At 44.4% G+C, this 22,168-nt stretch overlaps 1 protein-coding gene across 1 annotated transcript; it reads left to right on the top strand.

The window, feature by feature from the left end:
• Nucleotides 1-12,715: 12,715 nt before the first annotated feature.
• On the top strand, nucleotides 12,716-21,765 carry LOC104362934 (corticotropin releasing hormone binding protein). The gene is made up of 7 exons (XM_009969317.3): nucleotides 12,716-12,866; nucleotides 13,303-13,396; nucleotides 14,042-14,199; nucleotides 16,316-16,526; nucleotides 17,829-17,977; nucleotides 19,292-19,409; nucleotides 20,898-21,765. Exons 1-7 carry the CDS (start codon nucleotides 12,786-12,788, stop codon nucleotides 21,053-21,055), a joined length of 969 nt encoding a protein of 322 aa, XP_009967619.1. The 5' UTR covers nucleotides 12,716-12,785; the 3' UTR covers nucleotides 21,056-21,765.
• Nucleotides 21,766-22,168: the final 403 nt, after the last annotated feature.

Genomic DNA, 22,168 nt, shown 5'->3' with positions numbered 1-22,168 from the left:
GTTATGGGTTCATTTCCCCCACTTCCCCAGCTTCAATTTTGTTGTGCTGACATTACTACATCCCAGTAGTCCACCTCTTTGTTTGGCATAAATGAATTTATTCATATGATAAATTATTCAAATACATAGAAGATTTAGTCAGCAGACTGCTCTGAGGGCTGATGGAAGGACTGGGTCTTCAGGGGAAATGTAAATGCCTTCTGCTTTCACTATTCTGGCACCCTTAAGAGGAGGGCTTTTAGAGGATCACTTGTGGGGGATTTAATGACAGGATCCCAGGGTACAGCTTTGTAATGTGAGTCATCTTATGGAACAATGATTTCATTTCATGCTGATCCAACCCACTGCATGGAAGCGGTGCAAAGGGGGCAGTGGGACCCCATGGACAGGTGTAGAGAAAATAGGACAATCCCTTTCAGTGTTAACCTGCTCTCGGATTGAATTAAGAGTACTTGTACACTCCTGTTTGAATTAAGCATACTTCCAAAGCCCTCCAAATCCTCAGCAGCAGGGTGTCATAGCTTTTTTCTTGCACAGAGATCTCTCTGTTCCTTGTTATTTTGTTGATAACTTTAAACCATAATAAAAGACATCTGAATTAAATTATGATTTTCTGTTTTTGTAAGAGGTTAATTAAAAAAAATCCCCCAGTGAAGACGTGCCCTGCTAGGCAACTTTTGAAGAATACATTTCACTTGCCTCTCCTCCCCGGGTCCCTAGACATCAGTCAGTAGAGACTATAATATTAGTATAAAATCTTGTGTCATTAAGAAGATATAATTTACTATAAGAAGGGGATTCTATAGGGTCTAATAAATATAACTAGGAGCAGACATCATCCTAAGAAAGGGACCACCACCAGATGATGTTATCCAGTAAAAAAGGAGACTTCAGTGGCGGCAGAGCCACAGTGTGCTGCCTCTTTAACTCCTTAGTGATTAAAGATATATAGGATTCATGGATCTTCTAGAGAAACATGGCAAGAAGTATTAAGGTGAAACTGAGAATAATTGCACGATTTTTTTGACCCCTGCAATGTCATGCACCTCAGTATCAGTGCAGTTGTTGGACCAGAATGGCAAGAGTATCAGCCAGAAAATGTAAGACTGCTTTTATGGTTCCTCATAGGTTCTGCAGACTGTTGCTAGTCTTCAAGTTTTTCCCTTTCCTCCAAGGGGAAGGGACAGAAGAGCAGCTTAAAGCTTGAACCCCAAGCTAAAATGAATAAGATTGTTCCAGTAAGGACTGGTTTCTTCATTATGACTTTTGAACAAGAGGCCTTTTGGAAACAAGCTCCTGAAAGTTCATAAACCTCTGCTCATCCCTGATAAGCCCCTGGACATGTAGCAGTCCAGGTACTGAGCAGAATTATGCTAAGTCACAGCTGGCAGCAGCAATGTGCCCCAGAGTCAGGCAGCAAGAGCTACTGCCGTGATGGAGAGAGTCAGTGGAGCCGTCTCATCAGCTGAATTTACCAGGGACTGAGTGCAGCTGAATTCCTCTGTGGAAGGGACTTGCTTTCACATGAAGTATGGGTGAATCAGAGGAGAATGACTCAAGTGATCTTTATTCCAACAAAAGTTTTATAAAACCTCATAAATCACCCTTTTTGACTGGCTGGTTAGGTTTTTCTTGTTGCTGTTTTAACTGCAAGGACGACTGTTAAACTATCAGCTTTAAAGAAGAAGCTTTTTTGCACAAAGACTGAAGGCCAAGCAGAAAAGGAAGAAAGTGCTGCAGAGTATATCCAGATACTCAAAACCACAAATCCTTGGCACAATTTGGGCTTCTATGGTAAGGGATTTGCCATCCTAATCTTGGGCTAACTGTGGGCTGAGCTGCAGTACCAGTGGGTCATTCCTCTGCCATTCCTCTCTCACAGGAGCCAAGCAGTGCTGCACTAGTAGACAGCATTTCCAAGGAAGATACCTGAAGATCACCTGGGCATTTTGAATTGCCTCTGAGCCAGAAGAAGTTGTGAGCAATCCTCTTTTCTGTAAGCAATCCTTGGGAAGGAGAACTGTATTGAAGCCACTTGGACACTTTGTCCTGCAGTTATGAACATCTTGGGTTTAGCATCTCTCAGAAGGGAAAAATATCTCCTTCAGACATGAAGGCAGGATTTTTTTCCTCATTGTTTACTGACACTCTTCCTGCTGACTTCTTGTTTACCTGTAGTTCATGAATCTAGGAAGCACTTTGAAGTTTTACATGCAAAGGAAGCTTGCCGTGTGGCTTTCTGCAGAGTCCCTCAGCTTTAGAAATGGTGTCTAATTATAGGCATTTTTTTTATTTGTGTTATCAGACTGTGTGAGAAATCGATAGAAAATTTAACACAGCTATATGGCCCAATATTTTAAAGTTACATTAAAGACCAGTAAAAATACAGTGATGCCAGACAAGATTTTTTCTAGCTACTGTGAAATTGTTTTGCCTGACATCTAAAAAGCAGATTTTCAGAAGATAAATGATATTATCTTGAAAGCCTCAGCCTCTGCCATTTGCTTTTATTTCAGTTCAAAAGAGACTTGAAGTGTCAGTGCAACTGGGTACACTAAGCTTGATGCACTGTTGGTAAATAAATTTATAACCTCTTCAGATTCGGTATCCGACTACAGATCTTGAAGAACTTCATATGACACCATCATGATGACAAGTGCTTTGCAATGGAGCAGTCTCTCCAAGCTCTGACTTAGCAGCCAGGCATACTAGGAAGGCAACACCTCTCTACAGCACCACACTCTACAGCAGTGTAGAGGGTGTCCGGCACAATGGGATAATCATCATCCTACAACATCAGTTCCTCCTGGTAAAGATAAGAAGCAAAGTTGCCTGGGGTTGTGGGAAGGGAGAGAAAAGTGACACTACGAGACCCCAACAGAACAGGTGACATTTCCAGCAGCTGGAAATGTCATTAATTGCTTTCTACCAAAAGCCATTCAAGAAACAATTGCAAGTTATTGCCAGTGACGATTTTATATTCACAGATACAAATCTGGTGCTGAAATTGCAGGGGTACCTTGAATACGTGGAGTATCTCTGGTAACCTGCATTCGCTAGCAAAGGAAATCCGGCCTCTCCAAAGCCCTCCACAGCTGCTGGGCCGGCACAGAGCTGTGCCTGCAGCACCTGCAGCACAGCCTGGAGCTGCCCAGGGCAGCACAACAGCACAGCAGTGTGACGTGCCTGCCTGTTTGATCTGGGAAACCTGGATGGGGCTGCCTTTCAAATCCCAGTGGTTATTAGTGCATTTACTTCCCACCCTTGGCACCCTGACACTCAGGCTGGCAAGCTCCCTGGGCTGTCAGTACGGTCCCCACTCTGTTCATGCCTGCATGCTTTTCTCGTAGCAAAGCAGGTATTTCCTCCTGGGGCAAAGTCTCCGGGACATCCCCCAGCACAGCACTGCCGCAGGTGCATGGACACAGCAACGCAGTGGGCATACAGTGCACATGGGATGGACCATATCACCTCGAAACCTGGTGCAGGTATCTCAGTGAAGCATGGCTTCATGGTATCCCCAGCATCCAGGGAATTAATGCCGTGGTACAGACAGGCCAGAAGAAGCGGGAGAAGAGCTCTCCTGTAGCAATGCAGATTCACCCCTGGTCACTCAGACATCCAGGGTACAGCCCCTTTCCAGGCTCCATGCTGCAGTGTAAAGCAGAGCATGGCCAGGAGGGAAACTCTTAGAGACAGTCCATAGCCTGTCATCCCATCTTGGCAGCACAAAGAAAACATTCAGCTCCATTCCGATTTCAGCCCGAAAGAAGTTAGGTAAAAGGTCAAACACAAAAATTGCCTCTGAAATCAGAATAATCTATATAAAGGCTTTTGACTGGCAGGAAGATTTGTTAGACTGTGATGTGACGTCATCCGCATGTCTAATAAGGCTTTTGATTGACAGGCTGACAATTATTAGATGTGTCTTTAGGGATAATTAAGTCTGTTGAACAGCACTGTATTATTTGAAGAAAAAAGGGGTCACATGTTCAATTTTATCTTACTTCTGCCACTTGATACGGCATGAGAGATAATGTTTAATTTATGATCTTATAATCTGTTTTCTAAGCTAGCTCTATCCACATCCATTCCTGTGAGTTAGGGTATGGTGGGTTACTGACCCTGGGCAGCCATCAGAGAGAGTACATGAATGAACTTCAACAGATACATTTAAAAAAAAAAAAAATCTCAAAAACTTTTCCTTTTTAAATACCAACTCTCAGACACCTGCAATCCGTTGTGTGCGAGGGGCAACTCCCAAGGAAGAGAACTGCAGCTGCATCCACTTATTTTGCCCTCGCAAGTAGATTCTCAGCTGATGTAAAATGACAGAGCCTATTGCACTTAGTGGCATAATTCTGCAACAGCTGAGAACATGTGCTTGAGACTTTAAATTAGCCTTCAATGGAAAGCTGTGTTTCTGTTAGCTGGTTGGCTAAATAAGGACATGTCTGTAAAATTGCAAATGTTGCAACAAGGCAACTAAAAGGAAGGCAGGAGGAGGGGTTGCTCAGATCAGAGGTATTTTGGGGAAAATTAGTGGAAAATAATCCTGTGTTACACCTGCTTTAAATTCTAAGCTGTCCTCTCAGGTTCTGGTTGACTTCATGGGTTGCAGAGCAAATTGTCATAGCACAGCTCTCAAATACCTATCTGTGGAGTCTGCCTTAAAACTCAATGTATTACTCTGACTCTACATTCCCAGCAGTTTAATGAACCCAGAAAGTGCTATGTGGAAACAAAATAAAGCTACAGCAGGAAAAAACTGTGGGTAGAACATGTTGCAAAGAGCAGAAAAACAATTCAGCCACTTGGAGCATTAGTTAAGGTTGTGTTTTGGGAGCTGAAAAATGGCAAGAAGTTGAGAATGCTGCAGTAAGATGCAGGTTCCACAGCTCTGGCTGCGAACATTGATTGGCAGCAGCAAATATATCCCTGCAGCTGAGGAAAGGGTAGCTGGACAAGATGCAAGGTTGGAGAGGTCTATCCCATGAAACCATTAATGCCTTGGCTAGGTGAAACCAAAGCTCTTTTTGCCTTTGCACAAATGACCTAATTCTGCAATTTTCACTCAGGGAAAATATTTTTCGTCATTTTTGGTGCCCCAGGAATAATATTACATGAAGGAGAATCATCAGCCTTTGAAAGCCAAGTACAGTTTCTCTTTGAAATTAAAAAGCCTGTTGGCCCACCTGAGGTAAATATGGGCTGTGACATTGCTGTGAAAGGTGAAACAGTCTTTTGAGTTCAGGATGTTGAAAAATGCTGACCACATAATCTCAAAGTTCTTCAGTGTTTATGATTTTTACATTGACACAAAATATTCCAGTACTTTCACCTAAAAGTGTCTGGAGTCTAACTGAACAAAATGTTTGTCACTGCAGCCTGTATGGTACTAAGGATAACTGCTAAGGAATCACATGCATGTGAAAAATAACGGACTAAGTGGTAGTAGCAGTTGAAAGGATAAATATACCACTACACTGGGTATGGTGACATCTCTTATCTGACTCAATATGACTAGCTGAATTGTGTAACACTCCACAGTGTTTCTGAAATGGGCCCATTACTTTGATGCCTAACACTACCAGAGACAATCATGTTGAATCACAGTTTTTCCCCAGATGAGAAAGACTCAATCAAGGAGATAGTCACTTCAGCTGAGAAATACTTGTCCTTGGATAGGAAAAATATCTTAAAATATCACTTAACAAAGTGATGCTTTGTCAGAGATAAAGTTTGTTCTTCACAGTGACCCAGATATAAAAAATTTTGGAATGTGATGTGTAAATACTAGGATTTCTCAACATATCTGAAAATTATATTCTGTATAATAAAGTGACCTCAGCATTGAAAATAAAGTTACAAATGTACTAGTAATCCAGAGTTGAATGGGAAATTTGGGAGAGGAAGAACAGGAATGGTTCCTTGGGACGGGGTCACTGGTATCAAGGCTGCAGCACCATGTTCTCTGCAGATCTGGCACAGGACCTGACCAGGGGTACACCTCCAGGCAAAGTCCAACCACAATAGCTGTGCCATGTTTTGGAAAGGAAACTCTTCTTCTGCAAGGGCACTGGGAATGATCAGAGCAGCCACTGCAGCCAGCAAAGGCAAACACAACCCACTTTGATCCATAGACATGGACTGAAGGAGGCATCTGCCAAGGTCCCTTGCCTGGGAGCCACCCTGACACCTGTGCATGGCTGTGGTATTGAAGTCTTCCTGCAGCAGCCCTTGAGAAGGGAGGTGCCATGAGGAGGCAGGCCCAGGCTAAAATTAAGCAGATTGGATAATGTCCAGCACCTCTCCTAAGACCAGGGCAATGGAATGTGCCTTTGCCAGTCACCCCCCTCCCACATCTCTCCTTCCTGGGAGAAAACTTTTCTCTGCTCCCACTTCTTGGCCCTGACTGCTTTGTGTAGACTCTGGGTTGAGTCACTGGCAGAGCTGGTAGTGATAACTGCCCTCAGGGTAATCTTGGTGTCTGAATATAATGTTTGCTTGATTGTTTGTAACCCGCTAAACTGCAAGCTTCACAGTCCTTGCTCTTATTCAATGCCATAAATAGTGTTAATGCAACACTTATCATCAAGCCTGCATGATGCTGATAGGCTTTCAGTTCATAAATCACATGCATTTGTCATTTCTCTAAACCACTCAACATGACAAATCACACATCTTTTGTGTCAAACTGCCCAGAGTTAACAAGCTGTGCTTACTTCACCTTATGGAAAGTTCAGCTCTGTTTAAAACCAATTTAGACACACATAAAGAAGTAATAGAAGTGTCATTACAGAGACATAAGGCTCAGAAGGGGCTTGCCATACCCTTCACAGAGCTGGGGAAGACAGGTAGCGACAGAAGTCAGTGATGGTGACGCCCACTGACTGCACAGGGAGGAGTCCTGGGCTCAAGTTGGATCACGGACAGTTGAGAAACCTGCCCGATGCTGAAACCAACACAAGAGTAAAGGAATGAAGCACAAAATGTGATCTCAGACTTGGTGTTTCTGCTGCTGGGAATCCTTCAGCTGTCATTGCACCTCCGATTGGATTCCTGTAAAAGGAATATATCAAACCATTGACAGGGCCAATTTAGTTGCTTCAGTTGTATTGAACTCTCCTATTCTATGTCCATAGCCTAGCTGCTCAGACTGTGTTTCCAGTAGTTGGCTGCTGTGTTTTGTAGAATGGGCAGGTAGAACCTGTCGATACCTGCCATAGCAATAAACTCATTTCTCACATGCCACAAACACTACCCAATGTAGCCACAGCCACAGTTACAGTCCCGAGCAATCTGGCGGTCACAGTTTGCATGCTCCAGACAATGGGGGCTTTTGAGGTGTTAGTAAGCTCCACATTTAATTTAATTAAATGTGGATGCAGTGGGGTGTGTGTGTGCTGGATATACAGGGTGATTTGGCAGCAGGTATCTTGATAATTAATTTGCCATAATCAGCAATGATAACACAAAGCGTGGTGTAACCTCTTAGTGGAGAGGGGACCTGACAGTTACTGATGGGATGTGGCTGCAAAGTCCCTCAGGGCTGACATGAAGTCTTCGGTAATGGTTTGTGAGTACTGAGTATGGATTTAGTTACCCTAATGTTTTCTTTGGTGATTTACAGGATGAGGGACCAGAAGCAGGAGCTCCATACACATTTGGCTCTAGCTTCCCAATCTCTCAGTTTTTGAAACGAAGCCTTGTGTGAGTCTGTGTCAAGGATATGATTTCCCCATGACCTCCAGGGCTGTGATTTTCCATACATCCTCCCCTTTGCTTCCTTTTCTGTGATATATTTCAGAGCAACAACTGATTGCTAGGATGCAATTTATCAAGGACCGGATCAAAAATTTAGCCCTTACTACAGCATTCATGACACTTCAGAGACACTAAATTTCTTTTCTCACCTTAATCTGGGCTAGCTGATCCCACTATTCAGGAATAATATACTGAAGGATTTGCAACCAGTTGAATAGTATATGTGTATAATAAAATACAAGTGATGTGCAGCAATCTCCTGCCCTGCAAAGACATGGACATCAGTGGGAAACCCGCAGCACACCATAAGAAGTAAGGACTGGCTACTGCTATGTCTCCCAGACACCATGGGAAAAAGGAAATGCTGGTTTCTGAATTAGTTCTGAGTTATAGTGGGATGAATGTAAGGGAAATAAATGTAGCTCCACACAATGTTTAACAGCTGACATGACAGGAATTTTAAAGTCCAGCCAGATGTCTCACACTGTGCATCACCCCACACAGCATCTCTTCAGCCAGCACTGAGCAACAGTGAGAAATCAGCATCAACAGCCCAGGATGGAGTGCCCGAGGCAGGAGAAATCCTCTTTGCTTGAGCAGTCGGTGGTGTAGCACTGCAGACTCACTGCTGCTCCTATCAGTTCAAGAAACCACCGTGCACAGACAAGCAGAGGGGCCCCCGTGTGATGTGCAGCAGCCGGGCTGCTCTCTGTGGCGTGGAGTTGGAGCCTGTATGGGGTTGTGCCTATACAGGAAAATTAACTCTTGTTTAAGATCCTGGTGCTGGAGGGAGATTTGATTTGCTCTGGCTGCTTGTGCCAGCAGTCAGGCTGCAGCTGAGGAGGTAGATGCTCCAGAGGGGAAGGAACGATGGGTTTAAAATATAGCCTGAACCAGAAGATTGTGGTTTTCAACACGTAGCTGGTAAGAAGTCCAGGAGCTGTGGTTTGTACAGGCTCTCAGAGTGAGAAAGCCACAGGGTTCATCCCTTTACCTGAGTACAGGGTGACATGTGTTGCAGGTAAAATTTCTATGCTGAGTGGAGGGAATGGGGGTCACAGCCAGCAGTGTGTTTGTGAAGCGAATGCTGAAATAAACTGATTTTTTTGCAGGAATTAAAGCATGGTAGGGTGCGATGTTAGTGAGCTGGGTACTCAAGAGACTTGTTTGGAACACCAGGCCCCTCTTTGCATCAGGGAGTGAGCCCTAAGGAATGCCTGTAGCTCAGGCACTGCTCACTAAGAAATCTCACTGCCAAGAGCATCATCCACAGTCTTCTTGTACCAACTACCTTACCTTTGAGGAGAAGAAGCTGCATTTACCACCTGTGTTATAGTGCAGAACATTGCTTTATCACCACAGGGGAGGATAAATGGGGTTTGTTTCACTACTCTCTTTATTCAGCTTTATTTTCTCCACCTCTCATTGCAGCTGGGATCTATCCTCTGCTATAATAGCTGACAAGACACCTACAAGCTCCGAGCACAAGGCGGAGGATTTCTACCATGGGGCAGGCAGGTCCTCCCCAGCACGTAGCTGAATGGCAAACAAAACCCACCTGTGAGCACTGCTTCAACAGCCCAAGGCTCTGCAAAGGCTGGGGTGCCCCAGAAATACTCCCCCTTGAGCCATAGCAGAGCATGGTGGGTAATGCCTTGAACACAGCCCAGTTTCTCACCAGTATGATGGCATTCCATCACTTCTGCTGGGGAAGGGGGCTGCTCCCAGGGTGATTGTGCTTGCTAGTAGAGTTAAATTGTCATAGCATGAGAGTGACTGGATTATCTATCCCTTATCAGGGTCAGACCAGGAATGCATTTTACTGTGTTATATAATTTGATATTAACAAAAAAAAAAAAAAAAAGAAAAAAGAAAAAAAATTGCCCTAAAAAGTGTTAGCATGACTCAACCCCGTGAAAGAAAAATGACACCCTCCTCATTTGCCCAAGGGTTTCTATCACATTGAAGGTGCTTTTCCCTTCTGAAGTGCTGCAGGGATATATTGAACCCTGTTTAAACTGCTGATTTTTCTTTGCTTTGTTAGTCACAATCTCATGTCCTGAAGAACTCAGTCTCTGCCAGTGGCCTCAAACAAAAGCTGCACTAAAGCAGGCAAAGAGAGGTGCAAAGGGGAAGAGGACCTGTGATACCCTGTGAGGAGACAGCAACGCTGAGTGAGAGGGTGGTCCCCCCATCCTCTCTTGCCCTCTGACAGCTGGGATTTAGGGCTGGGAGATGATCCCCCCACCCTGTTCCCCTGGGACTGGTCCCCTTCGGGGGTCTATCTGTCCAGGTTCCACCTGAATCAGGTGTGGAGGCACTGCAGGGCAGAGCCCCTGCCAGCAGGAGCAGCTGCACCTCTCTTCGTGTGGTTCCCCATCCCAAGTACTTACCTTACACAGTCATTAGAGCTGCACAAACCGAAGCATATAAGAGTCTTGGGGCTGAGGACAGACCTGTGTTTGAGGACACAGGGAATTACACCAGGCACTGAGAAGCTTTGTAGTGAGGCTGGGCAGGATGTCATGCTTCATCAGCCCCTGCTGATCCCAGAGCTGAAATGCAAAGTGGAAGATGACACAAGTAGCTGACAGGTTGCCTTAGCACCTCTGTTAAAACCAGGCTCCACATCCACGAGGCGTGTCTGAGTTTAGATTATGCACTAATGTTTTAGAGAATATTTGTAATGCTCAAAGCAAACTCCTGCAGGTGTTGCGTAGGAAATACAAAGCCACCATAGGTCTCATGTGAGTAAGAAATTGCAACAGATGTGAAGATGGCTGCTATCCTCCCTCCCACCACCTTGTTCGTTGGAGAAGGACAGTCCCCACAGCTCATCTGCTGGCATGTTCTCCAGCCCCTGGAGATATCTGATTGTCTGGGCACCTCCACTAGCAAATGTTATGCTAGCCCAGAACCCAGCTATTCATGGGCAAGAGTTTAAAATATGCTGACATTGTTGTTGGTATGTTTTATTCTGAGTAGATCATCTCACAGCTGGTTTAATAGACAGTCATTGATTTAGCTGCATTGTTATTTGTACTTCACTCATTTTTGGAGCTGAATTTAAACAAATTTTCAGTAGCTGGTCAAATTCTCACACAATGAAACACTCCCTCTCCTTAACTGAAGATGTTCAAGGACTCAGCATCTGAGGTCTAGGTTGGCGGCTGACGAGGCAAACTGAGACACCCCAGCCAGAACTGAGAGTGGGCTCTGCAAAGTGCCTCAGTGATGGGGATTGGAGGTGTCATGATGTAATTCTAACTTTTTTCATGTCTTCAGAAAGTGAACACATGACAAGAAAAGTGAATGAAGCTGGGATCACCTGAAGTCCCTCCTGGTCCTGCCGGATCCTGGTGGTCTCCAAGGCACTTCTTACCACATTGATTAACCTCCAGACATCCTCTAATACAAGCTGGGACTAAACCCTTCAGTTTTCTAACAAAACTTGTAACTTGTAATTGTACAAAAGTACAAAGCTTGTAACTTGCAATTCCCAAAGAACTTCAACAGATTCAACAGATCCCAACTCCCTTGGATAGTTCTCCGATAATCTTTGCCTAAAATCACTGTACGTAAACAATTCAAGGCAAGTACATGAAGATTAATTCATTCAGTCTTGGTTCATGTGGTCATCAACTACTCAGTTCTCCAAAACAGTTTTAACAACTTTTAAATGCATTTGATGTCAAAGTTCAAAAATAATGTTTTCCATTTCCTTAGTGCTATTTATACTCTAGAAACCCACAGATATGGCAAATTCATAGAAGTGCTATGCAGATATGGAGCAATACTATAATTTACATTAAAGTAAACTATAAAAATAAGAATTACAGCATAATAAGTTCAGAGCCACAGGTGTATAGGCAGAACAAGATCTATTTATTTGTTGTTCAACCAACAAATTGGGTGAAACAGCAAGCAAATGTTTCTGTCCACAAGCCCTAACAATAAAATCAGAAGCAGCAAAGTTAAAGCTTTGCAAGTCTGGATCATATTATTTCATTTTGCTGAACAAAAGTAACAAATTGACAGGGAAGCATAGAGCAGGAGACATTAGTAAGAAGCCTGAGAAGGGAAAGGGTAGTTGCAGAGTATTGGTGGCTCATCCCAGGACAGAGGAAAACAAGAATATACTCTAAAACTAGTATGTCTGCTGAGTTTCTGATTTTTAGTACTCTTCAGAGTCCTGAATTTTCATTCCCAGGTTCAACTTTTGAAGCTGTTGCTCAGGTTTCCCTTGAGGATCAGGACTGGAGCAGTATCAGCTGTTCTGTGGGGAATATGTCCTTGGGAACCCAAAGTTTTCCTAATTTCTGTATGAAAGCCATGTCTGTCAGGGAGATCTGTCTGGTTTTGTCTGTGTACTTGCTTCAGAGCCCTCGTGCCCCAGCTGAAGGCGCAGGACCTGGATGCCAGCAGATCTACCAGCCCCGGGGGGATGCTGGCCCCAAGTTGCAACCCTGTCCGGGATGCAGGGGCACCCACCCAGAATTGGCTGGTGACAAACACTTGACACTGGGGCTACAGTGTGCTGCAAGTCACGGAGCAGCAGGAGGGAGGCAGGGAGCCCTGCAGGTCTGAAATGCCCTGGGACTGGAAAGCAGGAGAAGAGAAGGAGAGGGAGATGCTCCTCGTTCCTCTCTTTGGAGTCACTGGAAATATACCCATCGCATGAGTGTCCTGGCTGCACAGGGGCAGGCTTTCCTCCCCAGAGCTTTTCAGCTCCACCAGACAGATAAGTAGAAAAGATATCTGCCAGTGAGAGGAGTTCGACCAGCTTGAAAATTTGTAGCTGTGATTTGGACCCTCGTCATGCCCACGTACTGTGTCACTGCAAGAGGAATTCAGTTACCATGGGTTACCCTATCAGTACGGGGACCAAGTGCTTCCCCTCCCAACAGCTCTATAAAAAGAGACTCTCCAAGATACCCCAGCCGCTCCTGCCTACCGGCACAGACCAGGAGAAACTTGGCCGCAGGGAGAGAGGGAGGGCTGCCAGAGGAGGTGTCAGCATGCCGTCTGCTTTCCAGTTTCAATGCCACTTTGTTCTCATCTTCCTGGCAGCCTCCAAGGGGGAAACCAGATACCTAGAGGTGAGCAATTGGGCTGATGACTAAAGTGCCTCACTGTGCTTTTAGCTGCTGTCTTCTAACTTGTTCTCCCAGCTTTCCAGCATCATGTTTTTTCCTCTCTCCCCTCCTGTTCCCACTCCTCTTGCATTAAACCGACATCTGAGTAACATTAATGCAACAGACGTGTCCCCCCCTGATTTATCCTCCCTTTTCTCAAACTTGCATTTTTGCTGAGAATGTAAGAGACTCACTGTGCACTGAGCTGCTGGGCTCACCTCTCAGGTGCCAGGGTTGTTCCCCTCTACTGCAGGTTGGCAGCTTTCTGACTGAGCTCTTCCACAGCCACACTGTTTCTGGAGGAGGGATTTAATCTGCTGGTGCCTGTTTTTGAGAGGTGCAGGGAGGGGGCTGCATTTCACTTTGCCCCAGCTCCTTCTTGTCCTCTTTCCTTCACCAGGTGAGAGATGCCAGTGAAGATGAGCCCTTCCTACTCCTCAGCGAAGATCTGAAGCGAGAGCTGTCTGCAGGGCAGATCTACCGGCGGTCACTCCGTGAGTTTCTTTGGTGCTCTGGTGGGGACCATTGGTGGGTGGCAGAGTCCTGGGGAGAGCTCAGGACTCAGGGAGGGGAAAGGGGCTATTTGGGAATGACAGAACTGCAGGCTTTCTTTGCAACAGGGAGGAGAAGAAGAACAAAGTGTTAAAATTTCAGAAAAACTGGTTAAGACAGAGTGATCGAAATGGGGCTCTGGTAAAAGGCTGAGGCTCAGACTTGAGGGTCCCCAATAACGAGAGGAGGATGCGGATTGCCCACCCATATCCCTGGGCAGGGTCACATCTCCAGAGGACGGGGCACATGGAAAAGCTGTGATTAGAGAGAAATCTGAGGGAATGGGGTGTTTGTGCACTTGTGCACATGAACACACACAGTTTTCTGTTCAGAGATGCTTTGACATGTCATTCCCCCTTTCCACCCTCCCCGTGCGCGCTTGAGCTTACACCTGCAAGTTGCTATTAATTCTTCAATGTTCAGCAGGTTCCTAATAGCTTCAGATGGGTTTCCCCCTCCTCACTGCCAGCTGGCTCCCGGTGTGGGGGTCTTTCCTTGCTCCCCCCCTTCCCTGCGCTGTGAGAGATGGTGTTGGGTCTCCCTCCCCAGCAGGCTGAGGTAGCAGCCTCGTGTCTCTGTTTCTTCAGGGTGTATTGACATGCTGAGTATAGAGGGGCAGTTCACCTTCACTGCAGATCAACCGCAGCTGCACTGTGCGACTTTCTTCATCGGGGAGCCTGAGGAGCTCATCGCGATAGACTACGACTTTGTGAACATTGACTGCCAAGGGGGCGATTTCCTGAGGGTAAGAAGCTGGCGAGTCCTGCTGCACTTCCCTTTCCCTGCTGTTATCTGACATGTGAGGCATTTGCTATGTGTGGAAGGGGCAGGTGAACACAAGTGTGTGTTTGTGTGTGTGTGTGTGTGTGAGAGAGAGAAAAACAGGCTTTTACAAAGCAGCCATCTCTGTGATGGCTGTTCCTCTTTCCTGAGGCACTTTGAGTATACCCCCGCCCCATCACCAGCCCCCTAACACAAAGTTGGATTCAGGGCGAGGACCCCTCTCCAAACTGCAGCACTGGCTCTTCTGAACTTTGCCAGGAGCACCTCTGGTGAGTGTCCATACCTGGGGGACTGACTGAAAAGTTTGGTCAGTACAAGCTGAGACCCTCAGCCCCCTTAGGAGGGTTTTCTCATTGTGCCATGAATCACATAAGCCCTGCAGATAATGATACAGCTCTCTGAATAGCTGTTACTGCTCCAGAACCTCCACTCTCAGGTCACTTAGCATCAGCTTATTAACAAGTGGATCATTGTAGACTTTCTTTTAAATGACCCTGCTAGAGCTTTTCAGGACACTGGCTCTGAACAGAAGGAGGTCTGTGACTCAGAGCCGTTTATAACCCAGTACCAAAAAACTTTACCAGTGTATTTTGCTGGCTGGCAGAAGTCTGGACCAAAATCTGAACTTGGTTCAGGAGGGAAGGGGAGGCTCGACTGCCCCTGACTGTTCCACTCACCTTGTGCTCTGCCCTTTGCACCACAGGGGCCATACACAGCACAGACCCCATCCCTCACAGTGGCGAGCTGAACTCCAGGGAGCAGGAGGAGGAGAAAGAAAGCTGCTCTTCATCCTTTTCCTTGTCTCCTTGTCTTGGAGAGATGCTGTCCCACTGCTTGCGTTACCCTTGGGAATCCTGTCCCTCCCCTCCATCCCCTACCCCTGACTGGGATCTCTCCCCATGTTGCTACATGGAGTCTGATTGCAGCCTCTTGTGGGTCAAAGAATTTAGTACATAGACTCACAGCCATTTGTGGAAGCTAGAAAAATGCCAAGAGATCTTTGAGGTTTTATAGAGGTTTCCTTCCTTTGATCACGGGGTCCCCAGATTCTGCATTATACTATTGTATTCATACAGGCAGCTTTTTCCTGGTGTAATTTGAGGACCCATGCCTCATTACTTCAGAAAATTTACTGTTCTGGCAAATCCAGAGACTGGTCCTGCAGCTTCTTCATAAGAAATTTACACACATACTCATACTAGGATTACTCACTGAAGTGATGACAGGATCTGGTCCTTGGATTTTCAAAGTATTGACTGGAGCGTAGAAGAAATTACCAGGTGAGAACAGCTAGCAGGGGATTGAAACAGCAAGTCAGGCAACTGTGCAGCTATGGTAGAGTTAATACAGATTTCTAGTTCTGACACATTTCCGACATATTTCCCCAAAGATGGTGAGGGCAAATTGTTGCTATTTTTGTTGTGAAGGAAAGATTTGTAGAGATTGCTGCTTAAGTTTCAGCCAAGTAGGCAGCATTTGTTCTGCTTTCTAGTGGTTAGGATGAACTGAAAGAACAGATGCAAGAGAGAGCAATACCTCTGCCAATGATTTCTCCCCAAAGCTTTATTGTATTCCAATACCTCTGGAAGGCCTCTGGACCCATTAATGACAAGCTGCAAAACATGATGGTGGAAAATAACAGGCGAAATCAATGCACTTAATGTCCAGAGTTTGAGAGGGTGTCTTACGTTTCATGTGGCTTCCAAATTAAGCTGGTCAAAAACTTCTCTTAGTAACAATGAAATTGCAATAGTAAGAAATAAAAAAACCTGATGTAAATGTGATGAAACTGGAGCAAGAAGAGCTGCTTCCCTCAAAAAGAGGTCACCAAATTTGTCATCTGAAGAAAATAAAAACAGCATTAAAATTTATATGTATCCCTTTCCTTAACATGGATTGAAGCTTGAATAGTTAGTTAAATGCTAGGAAATCAATAAATACAAATATTTTTGTGTTTAATTGTTGACTTTGAACACCCCAACTGGTGTCAAAACTGTGTCTGTAATACTTCATGTTTCTGTCCTCTGCTAACAGATCCATAAGCAAAAGTCTTGTTTTAAATTACTGAACCCCTGCAGGTATTTGATGGCTGGATACTCAAAGGAGAGAAATTTCCCAGTTCCTCGGACCATCCCCTCCCCACTTCCCAAAGATATATAGACTTTTGTGAAAGTGGCAATATTCAGAGGAGCATCAAGTCATCGCAGAATGTGGCAATGATCTTCTTCAGGATTCACCAGCCAGGCAATGGATTTACCATCACAGTCAAGAAAAACACCAACCTCTTTCGTAAGTCTGCATTTTTTACCATCAAATGGGTTTGTGTTTGGGGCAGGAAGAAAAATGAACGTGTTGGTTTACCTTGTTTGCACTGACATGGCTCCAGTTATGCCAGCGGAGCCACACACATCTGCGCATTGGAGGATCGCGCACTCAGGCTCAGCGTGTGTCTCGAGAATAAAAAAGTGAGTGAAGAGGTAACTTAGGCATGGCTTCAATATTCAGGACCAGAAGGCTCTTTCATTCTAAAAAGATCTCTTCCGATCTAGTATTGTCATGTTCCGACACATTTGGCTAGAACAAATTGTATTAATTTAGAGAGTTTAATATCAGCAATTTCTAGATCTGGGTGAACAATGAGGGAAAAGCATCTTAAAGTTCAACAGCAAAACCAGTGTATTGAACAGCTATGTGACAGTTATGAGTGATATATGATCCCAAGGATCTATTTGCAGATTATTTCCCTGAGCCTGTGAACTGGCAAGACACAAATAATGGCCGCTTGCATAGTTCTTCCAGGAGAGGACAGGACATTTGACAGTTATTGTTCAGGCCAGTCTGATTCATCTGCCTCACCTTGCAAAGGATGAAGATGATGGCATGTTTGCCCTGTGCTTACTCTAAGTTGTTCAGACACAAGCCTGCAAGCTGGGTTTCCATGCTGGTGTGGCTTCATGACTGTGGATGTGACTATTGTGTGCAGCTACTGGGGGTGATTTGTGTCCTTCACTGGCCTACTGAGTCAGCTGCAGGCGTCCGGGTCTGCGTGGAGGATCCCTAGGGTTGCACACACAGATGATAAGCTGCTCCCTTACCTGAACTATTAAGTTTGAACTTTAAGATAAAATCAGCATATACCCACCCTAGTTTCAATGGGATGTTTTACAGGGTAAGGAACTCCAGTTAAGAGGAGCAGGACTTAGGGGTTTGCTGGGAATATCATGCAATAACCAGCCACAGCTAAACAAAAGCCCAGCATTTATATTTAGCCTCCTTCATACTGGTAAACAGTACAAGCCCTTGACAACATGAGTCCCTGAGGTATGGATCTGGGGTGTGAGCTCTCCCACTGATTGCTTCACCTTAAAGTTCTGCCAGACCTCATGCTACATGGTAAATAACAGGCAGAGAATTTTTAGGGAACAAATGCTATGCAAGAACCCCAGAAAATGCCATCTGCGTATTTTCAGCATTTGGATGTAACTCTCAGTAATTAAATCATCTGTTCTTTGTTAGTACTGAAAACACATCGCTTTGTTACATGCAGTGATGACTCCACAAGTAACTCTTGTACCTTGTCCTGTGTTCCAGCTTGCAATGTTATCTCTCAGACTCCCTCGGGAAGGTTTACTATGGTCATTCCTCATCAGCACAGAAACTGCAGCTTCTCCATAATCTACCCTGTGGTAATAAAAATATCCGATCTTATCCTGGGACATTTAAATGGCCTCTTTTTAAAGGTCAGTTGCTTGTTTCTTAAGAAATTACTACCATGTGCAGTTTTCCTGGACATGGGGGAGGGAAGGGGGTGAAGCAGGGATAGCCTGCGGAGCTGGCTGCTACGGCACGTGCGCTCCGGACCACGTGTGTGCACACTGAGGGCTCTGGTTTCCCCCAGAGATGAGAGCTGGGTCTGTCTCTGCCACTATTGTCTCAGTAATGTTTCAGAGGCAATCGAATTATGCAAAGTACCATTAATGCATGTAAATACTGCTTGCCATAACAAAGGGTAAGAATTTCATTAGAAAGAAAGGAGTGCTGTCCCAGAGAGCTGTCTGTCTGTATTTAAACTAGTGAAAGCAGCAACCACTCTGAACAGAGGAAGGAGCCACGGGTTCGATAGTGATGTATTAGCATGGAGAAAATACAAATGGGCTTACAACTAATTCCCTGCTCAGCAGGCTGAGCATCCTCTGCTCCATCTGCTCTGATGCACAGCACAGGGCTGGGGTTTGGCCACAGCATTTGGTGCTTGGTGATGACTAGACAGGAGAGGACAAGAGTTGCTGTTGGCAAATTCCAAAATATCCAGAAAGATATTTTGTTTTCTGCTGCCAGTGAGACTGGCAGCTTAGGTCCTTCATGGAGTCAGCCAGTGTCTGAGCAAACCAGGCTTTGAGAGATAGGCAAGTGAGTTAACTTATTCAGCAGTGGGCAGAAAAGGGACAAAAGCAGGAGAACAATAAAGAAATCAGGCACTTAAACAGCAGCATATGGGTGACTGCCCAAAGGTGCTCAAGGTGTCCATGAAAGATGTTTTTGGCAAACAGCATTAATTTTCAGGGAAATAACACTTGTGGGTCTAATATACTGTGAGCCACTGTTGTCATACAACAATCTTTTTATTAATTCCTACTTATTTAACTTCACCAGAATAACGTATTTTAGCAACACTTACTGCTTAGGAATAAGCATTTTATGGTGGAACTTCAGTTCCTGCCTGGCAGATGATTGTGAGCACATGTGCAGCCCATGCCTGTGTTAATTTGATTACATGTCTAAGCATCCAGAATCATATTACTTATCTGCACTAAAAGCAGTTGAATCAAACACATTAACTACTTATCAGCAATTTTCAGAGCCTACTTAGGTCTTTCTTTGGAATTCCTTAAGGAAATTAACTGACTAATGTCAAATTGGAGTGGTGTTGCTCAGGATGAGAAACGCCTGATTTCACACGGGTTTGAGCACAGAGGACTCCTAAAAACTACTGTTGTCTGCAATCATGTCTAGATCTACAGATGATATGTAACTTTTAATCTCTACCTTTTTAGAAGCCATCAGCAGGCTGTGCAGGAATGGGAGATTTTGTAGAGCTGCTTGGAGGAACTGGCTTAGACCCATCCAAGATGTTTCCACTAGCTGATCTCTGTCACTCCTTTCATGGGTCTGGTAAGATCTTCCTCTTCCGCTTACCTCCGTGTGATAAAATAGTTAACCAGAGGGAGTCATGCAGAGTCCCCCCCAAACCCAGATTTCCTGCTAGATTAGTGAACTTCAGATGAGACGTAAAGCTATCCAAGCCCGCAGCTGGGCTGCGTAATACAGCACACACACGACCACCTTCACTCATCCCTGCAGTAATCATTATAACAAGGTTAAGTTATACATATTTTTTAAATGCTTGTCCTAGGACACATAGGATTATTAGAGTGTCAACAGATAAGTGAGAATAATTCATAACAAATAAAGGCAGAACATTTACATTTTCAGTTAAGGAGTTTTTTCTCACTTAGTGTTTCCAAAGTCTCATTTTCTGCTGCAGGAGTAACACATACTCCAAACACCTCAGAGCTCCCACTCTCTGCTTTGAACCCCTGAGGAGCTCTGAAACTGTTTCACTATCACGACAGGTCAGTGATCTCTTTCGTCCCATAAAAACAGGAATTCCGAGTTTCACTGATATGCAATACAGAAGAGTACAAAGTGTTGCAGTGATGTGACAGACTCACCCCTGTGGCACTTGTGTTGTACCTCGGGAGTATGGGTGTGTGCACCAGAGGAGCGATGTTTCTTCAGGGCTGGAGAACAGGAATGTGACTGGCACTTTACCCCTGTGGTCTCCCTTGCCTTTCATCACACCACAACTTGGTGGTTCAGGCACTGTTCAAAGCTTCAACTGGCAAGCACTGGTGCTGAATGAATATTGAGCACTGTGATGAAATTAAAATATGGTCTTCTGGTGGTGTGAAGGAAGAGAAATCCCATCTCGGCAGCCTCCACTCTCCCAGTGATCCACCACATTTCTTTTCCAGTGAGGAAGGTGCTCCAGGTTCCCTAAATGAAACAGGCTTTGCCAAACCCCCGCTCAAACAGATTATCTAAAGCAGTGGTTAGTAATATGTTCGATTTCACCCAGAGTGAGTCCATATGCTGGGCACTGCCATTTGAGTTTGTCTTGTTGGGACTCTCACGTGCCTTTGTTCCTGTGAAGAACCTCCTTACACACAAAACCACTCATCTCTCTAACAGGAAACATTTCAATGTTGTTAATTTTTGATATCTCCAGGATAAGGTGACATTACCCACACCCATCACTCACGGTATCTAAGAGTACCATACCTTCCCAAGTGCAAACATGTACAGACCCTGCATCATGTCTATCTGTGCATGTGTGAGACTGCAGGTGGATGGGAAGCGAGAGGCCTTTGCGTGAGTAGAGGTTACAACACTTGATTAAATACCCAAGCCATAAACTAAAACTAACAAATACAAGAAAGGTATTTAGTCATCTGGCCAGTCATTACTACACACAAATTGCTTTGTTTCCAAAATTGTATGTATCAGTGCTTTGTAATTCCCAACTCGATATATCTCTCCTCTCTCTTTCTCACGTAAGTGTATTTTTATATATTCTCTATGTCTCTTTTTCCTAACTAGCCCAAATGAAGATTGGCTGTGACAATACTGTGCTGAGAATGGTCTCCAGTGGCAAACACATCAACCGTGTGACATTTGAGTATCAACAACTTGATCTGCACGAAACAGAAAACAGAAAGGAGAACAGCATTGAGGAATTCTGCTTTCCTAGTATCTGAGAAACCAGGCCACACATTTTCACATAGCTAATGAAAATAAGGTTCTGGTGAATTAAAAAAATGTATTTTCCTTTAACAGCTGGTATTATCGAGCTTTTCTATGGTACAAGCATATTTCTTTTTTCATACAAATCAGTCATTCCCATGAGCAAGCAGGAAAAAGCAACCAATATATTAATCTTTAGTATTATCATTATATTTTTTCTGCAGTACTTAAGCTCACTTACCACATCCAAAATCAATAGCAGGAACAGAAGGCTATGTTTCCCATATAAATATTATTAGGAGAAGAGACACAAACCCTCTGTTTATCTAGTCTGAGACATAAGGAACCCACAATAAGTATAAACTTCATGCAGCAACTTTATCATTTTATAGCAGGTATAAACAGCAAAAAAAAAGGATGGTGGAATACACTTTGAGTTTTGTAAACAGAAACCCAACATTAGTGTGTGTAAAAACTACCGGTTTGTTTATGACTATAAATGTACTATTTATTTCTAACAACAAATTTTTAATAAAAATTTATAGCATGGAAATTCCTTACACAAATTCAAACATAAATAAATGTTTACATCCAAAGAGTTGGCAAAACATTATGTTGTATTTTTCTGAAGAGCTCTTTTAACATTACGGTTAAACTTCCTAAGTCTTGTGAAGTTTTCTGGAAACTATAATTTTGCTGTAAAACTGTGGACTATTAAAGATAACATTATGGGCAGAAATTTGGTTTGCCAGTGTTGCCTATACCTTCACGTGAAGTACGTTCCAGCTGTACACTTACTGGCACCTTCCCTGTTTAAGGCTTTTGGTCAGGTGTCCTGCTGACCCATGGAGGCAGGTATATACAAATACATATTCATTTTTTCCAGACCTTTGGTGGCCCAGAAGATGAGGGTAAGCCTGGAGGGCTCTAGGAAGCATAGTATAGTAGAAGACCAGAGTTGTGTCCTAGCTGAGAGGGAAGTACATGGACTCATTCAGATGTTTTCTGGGAGAGCTACCTGGCAATAACAAGAGCAAACTGTTTCTCCTCCGATAGTCAATTAACAGGCAGCATTGATTTATCCGGCTGCATGCCTGAGATCTTCAGCACTGATTTCTGGCTCTTAA

The sequence above is a fragment of the Tyto alba genome, unplaced genomic scaffold (assembly GCF_018691265.1).
Source record: "Tyto alba isolate M040663 unplaced genomic scaffold, T.alba_DEE_v4.0 Super-Scaffold_42, whole genome shotgun sequence".
Taxonomy (NCBI): domain Eukaryota; kingdom Metazoa; phylum Chordata; class Aves; order Strigiformes; family Tytonidae; genus Tyto; species Tyto alba.
This window is presented reverse-complemented; position numbering and strand designations above follow the sequence as displayed.

Excerpts from the sequence above, each read along its gene's own strand:
- LOC104362934 (XM_009969317.3), top strand. The coding sequence starts at position 12,786 with ATGCCGTCTGCTTTCCAGTTTCAATGCCACTTTGTTCTCATCTTCCTG. Across the intron at positions 12,867-13,302 it reads GGGAAACCAGATACCTAGAG|GTGAGAGATGCCAGTGAAGA; the intron begins GTGAGCAATTGG and ends TTCCTTCACCAG. Across the intron at positions 17,978-19,291 it reads TAAATGGCCTCTTTTTAAAG|AAGCCATCAGCAGGCTGTGC; the intron begins GTCAGTTGCTTG and ends CTACCTTTTTAG.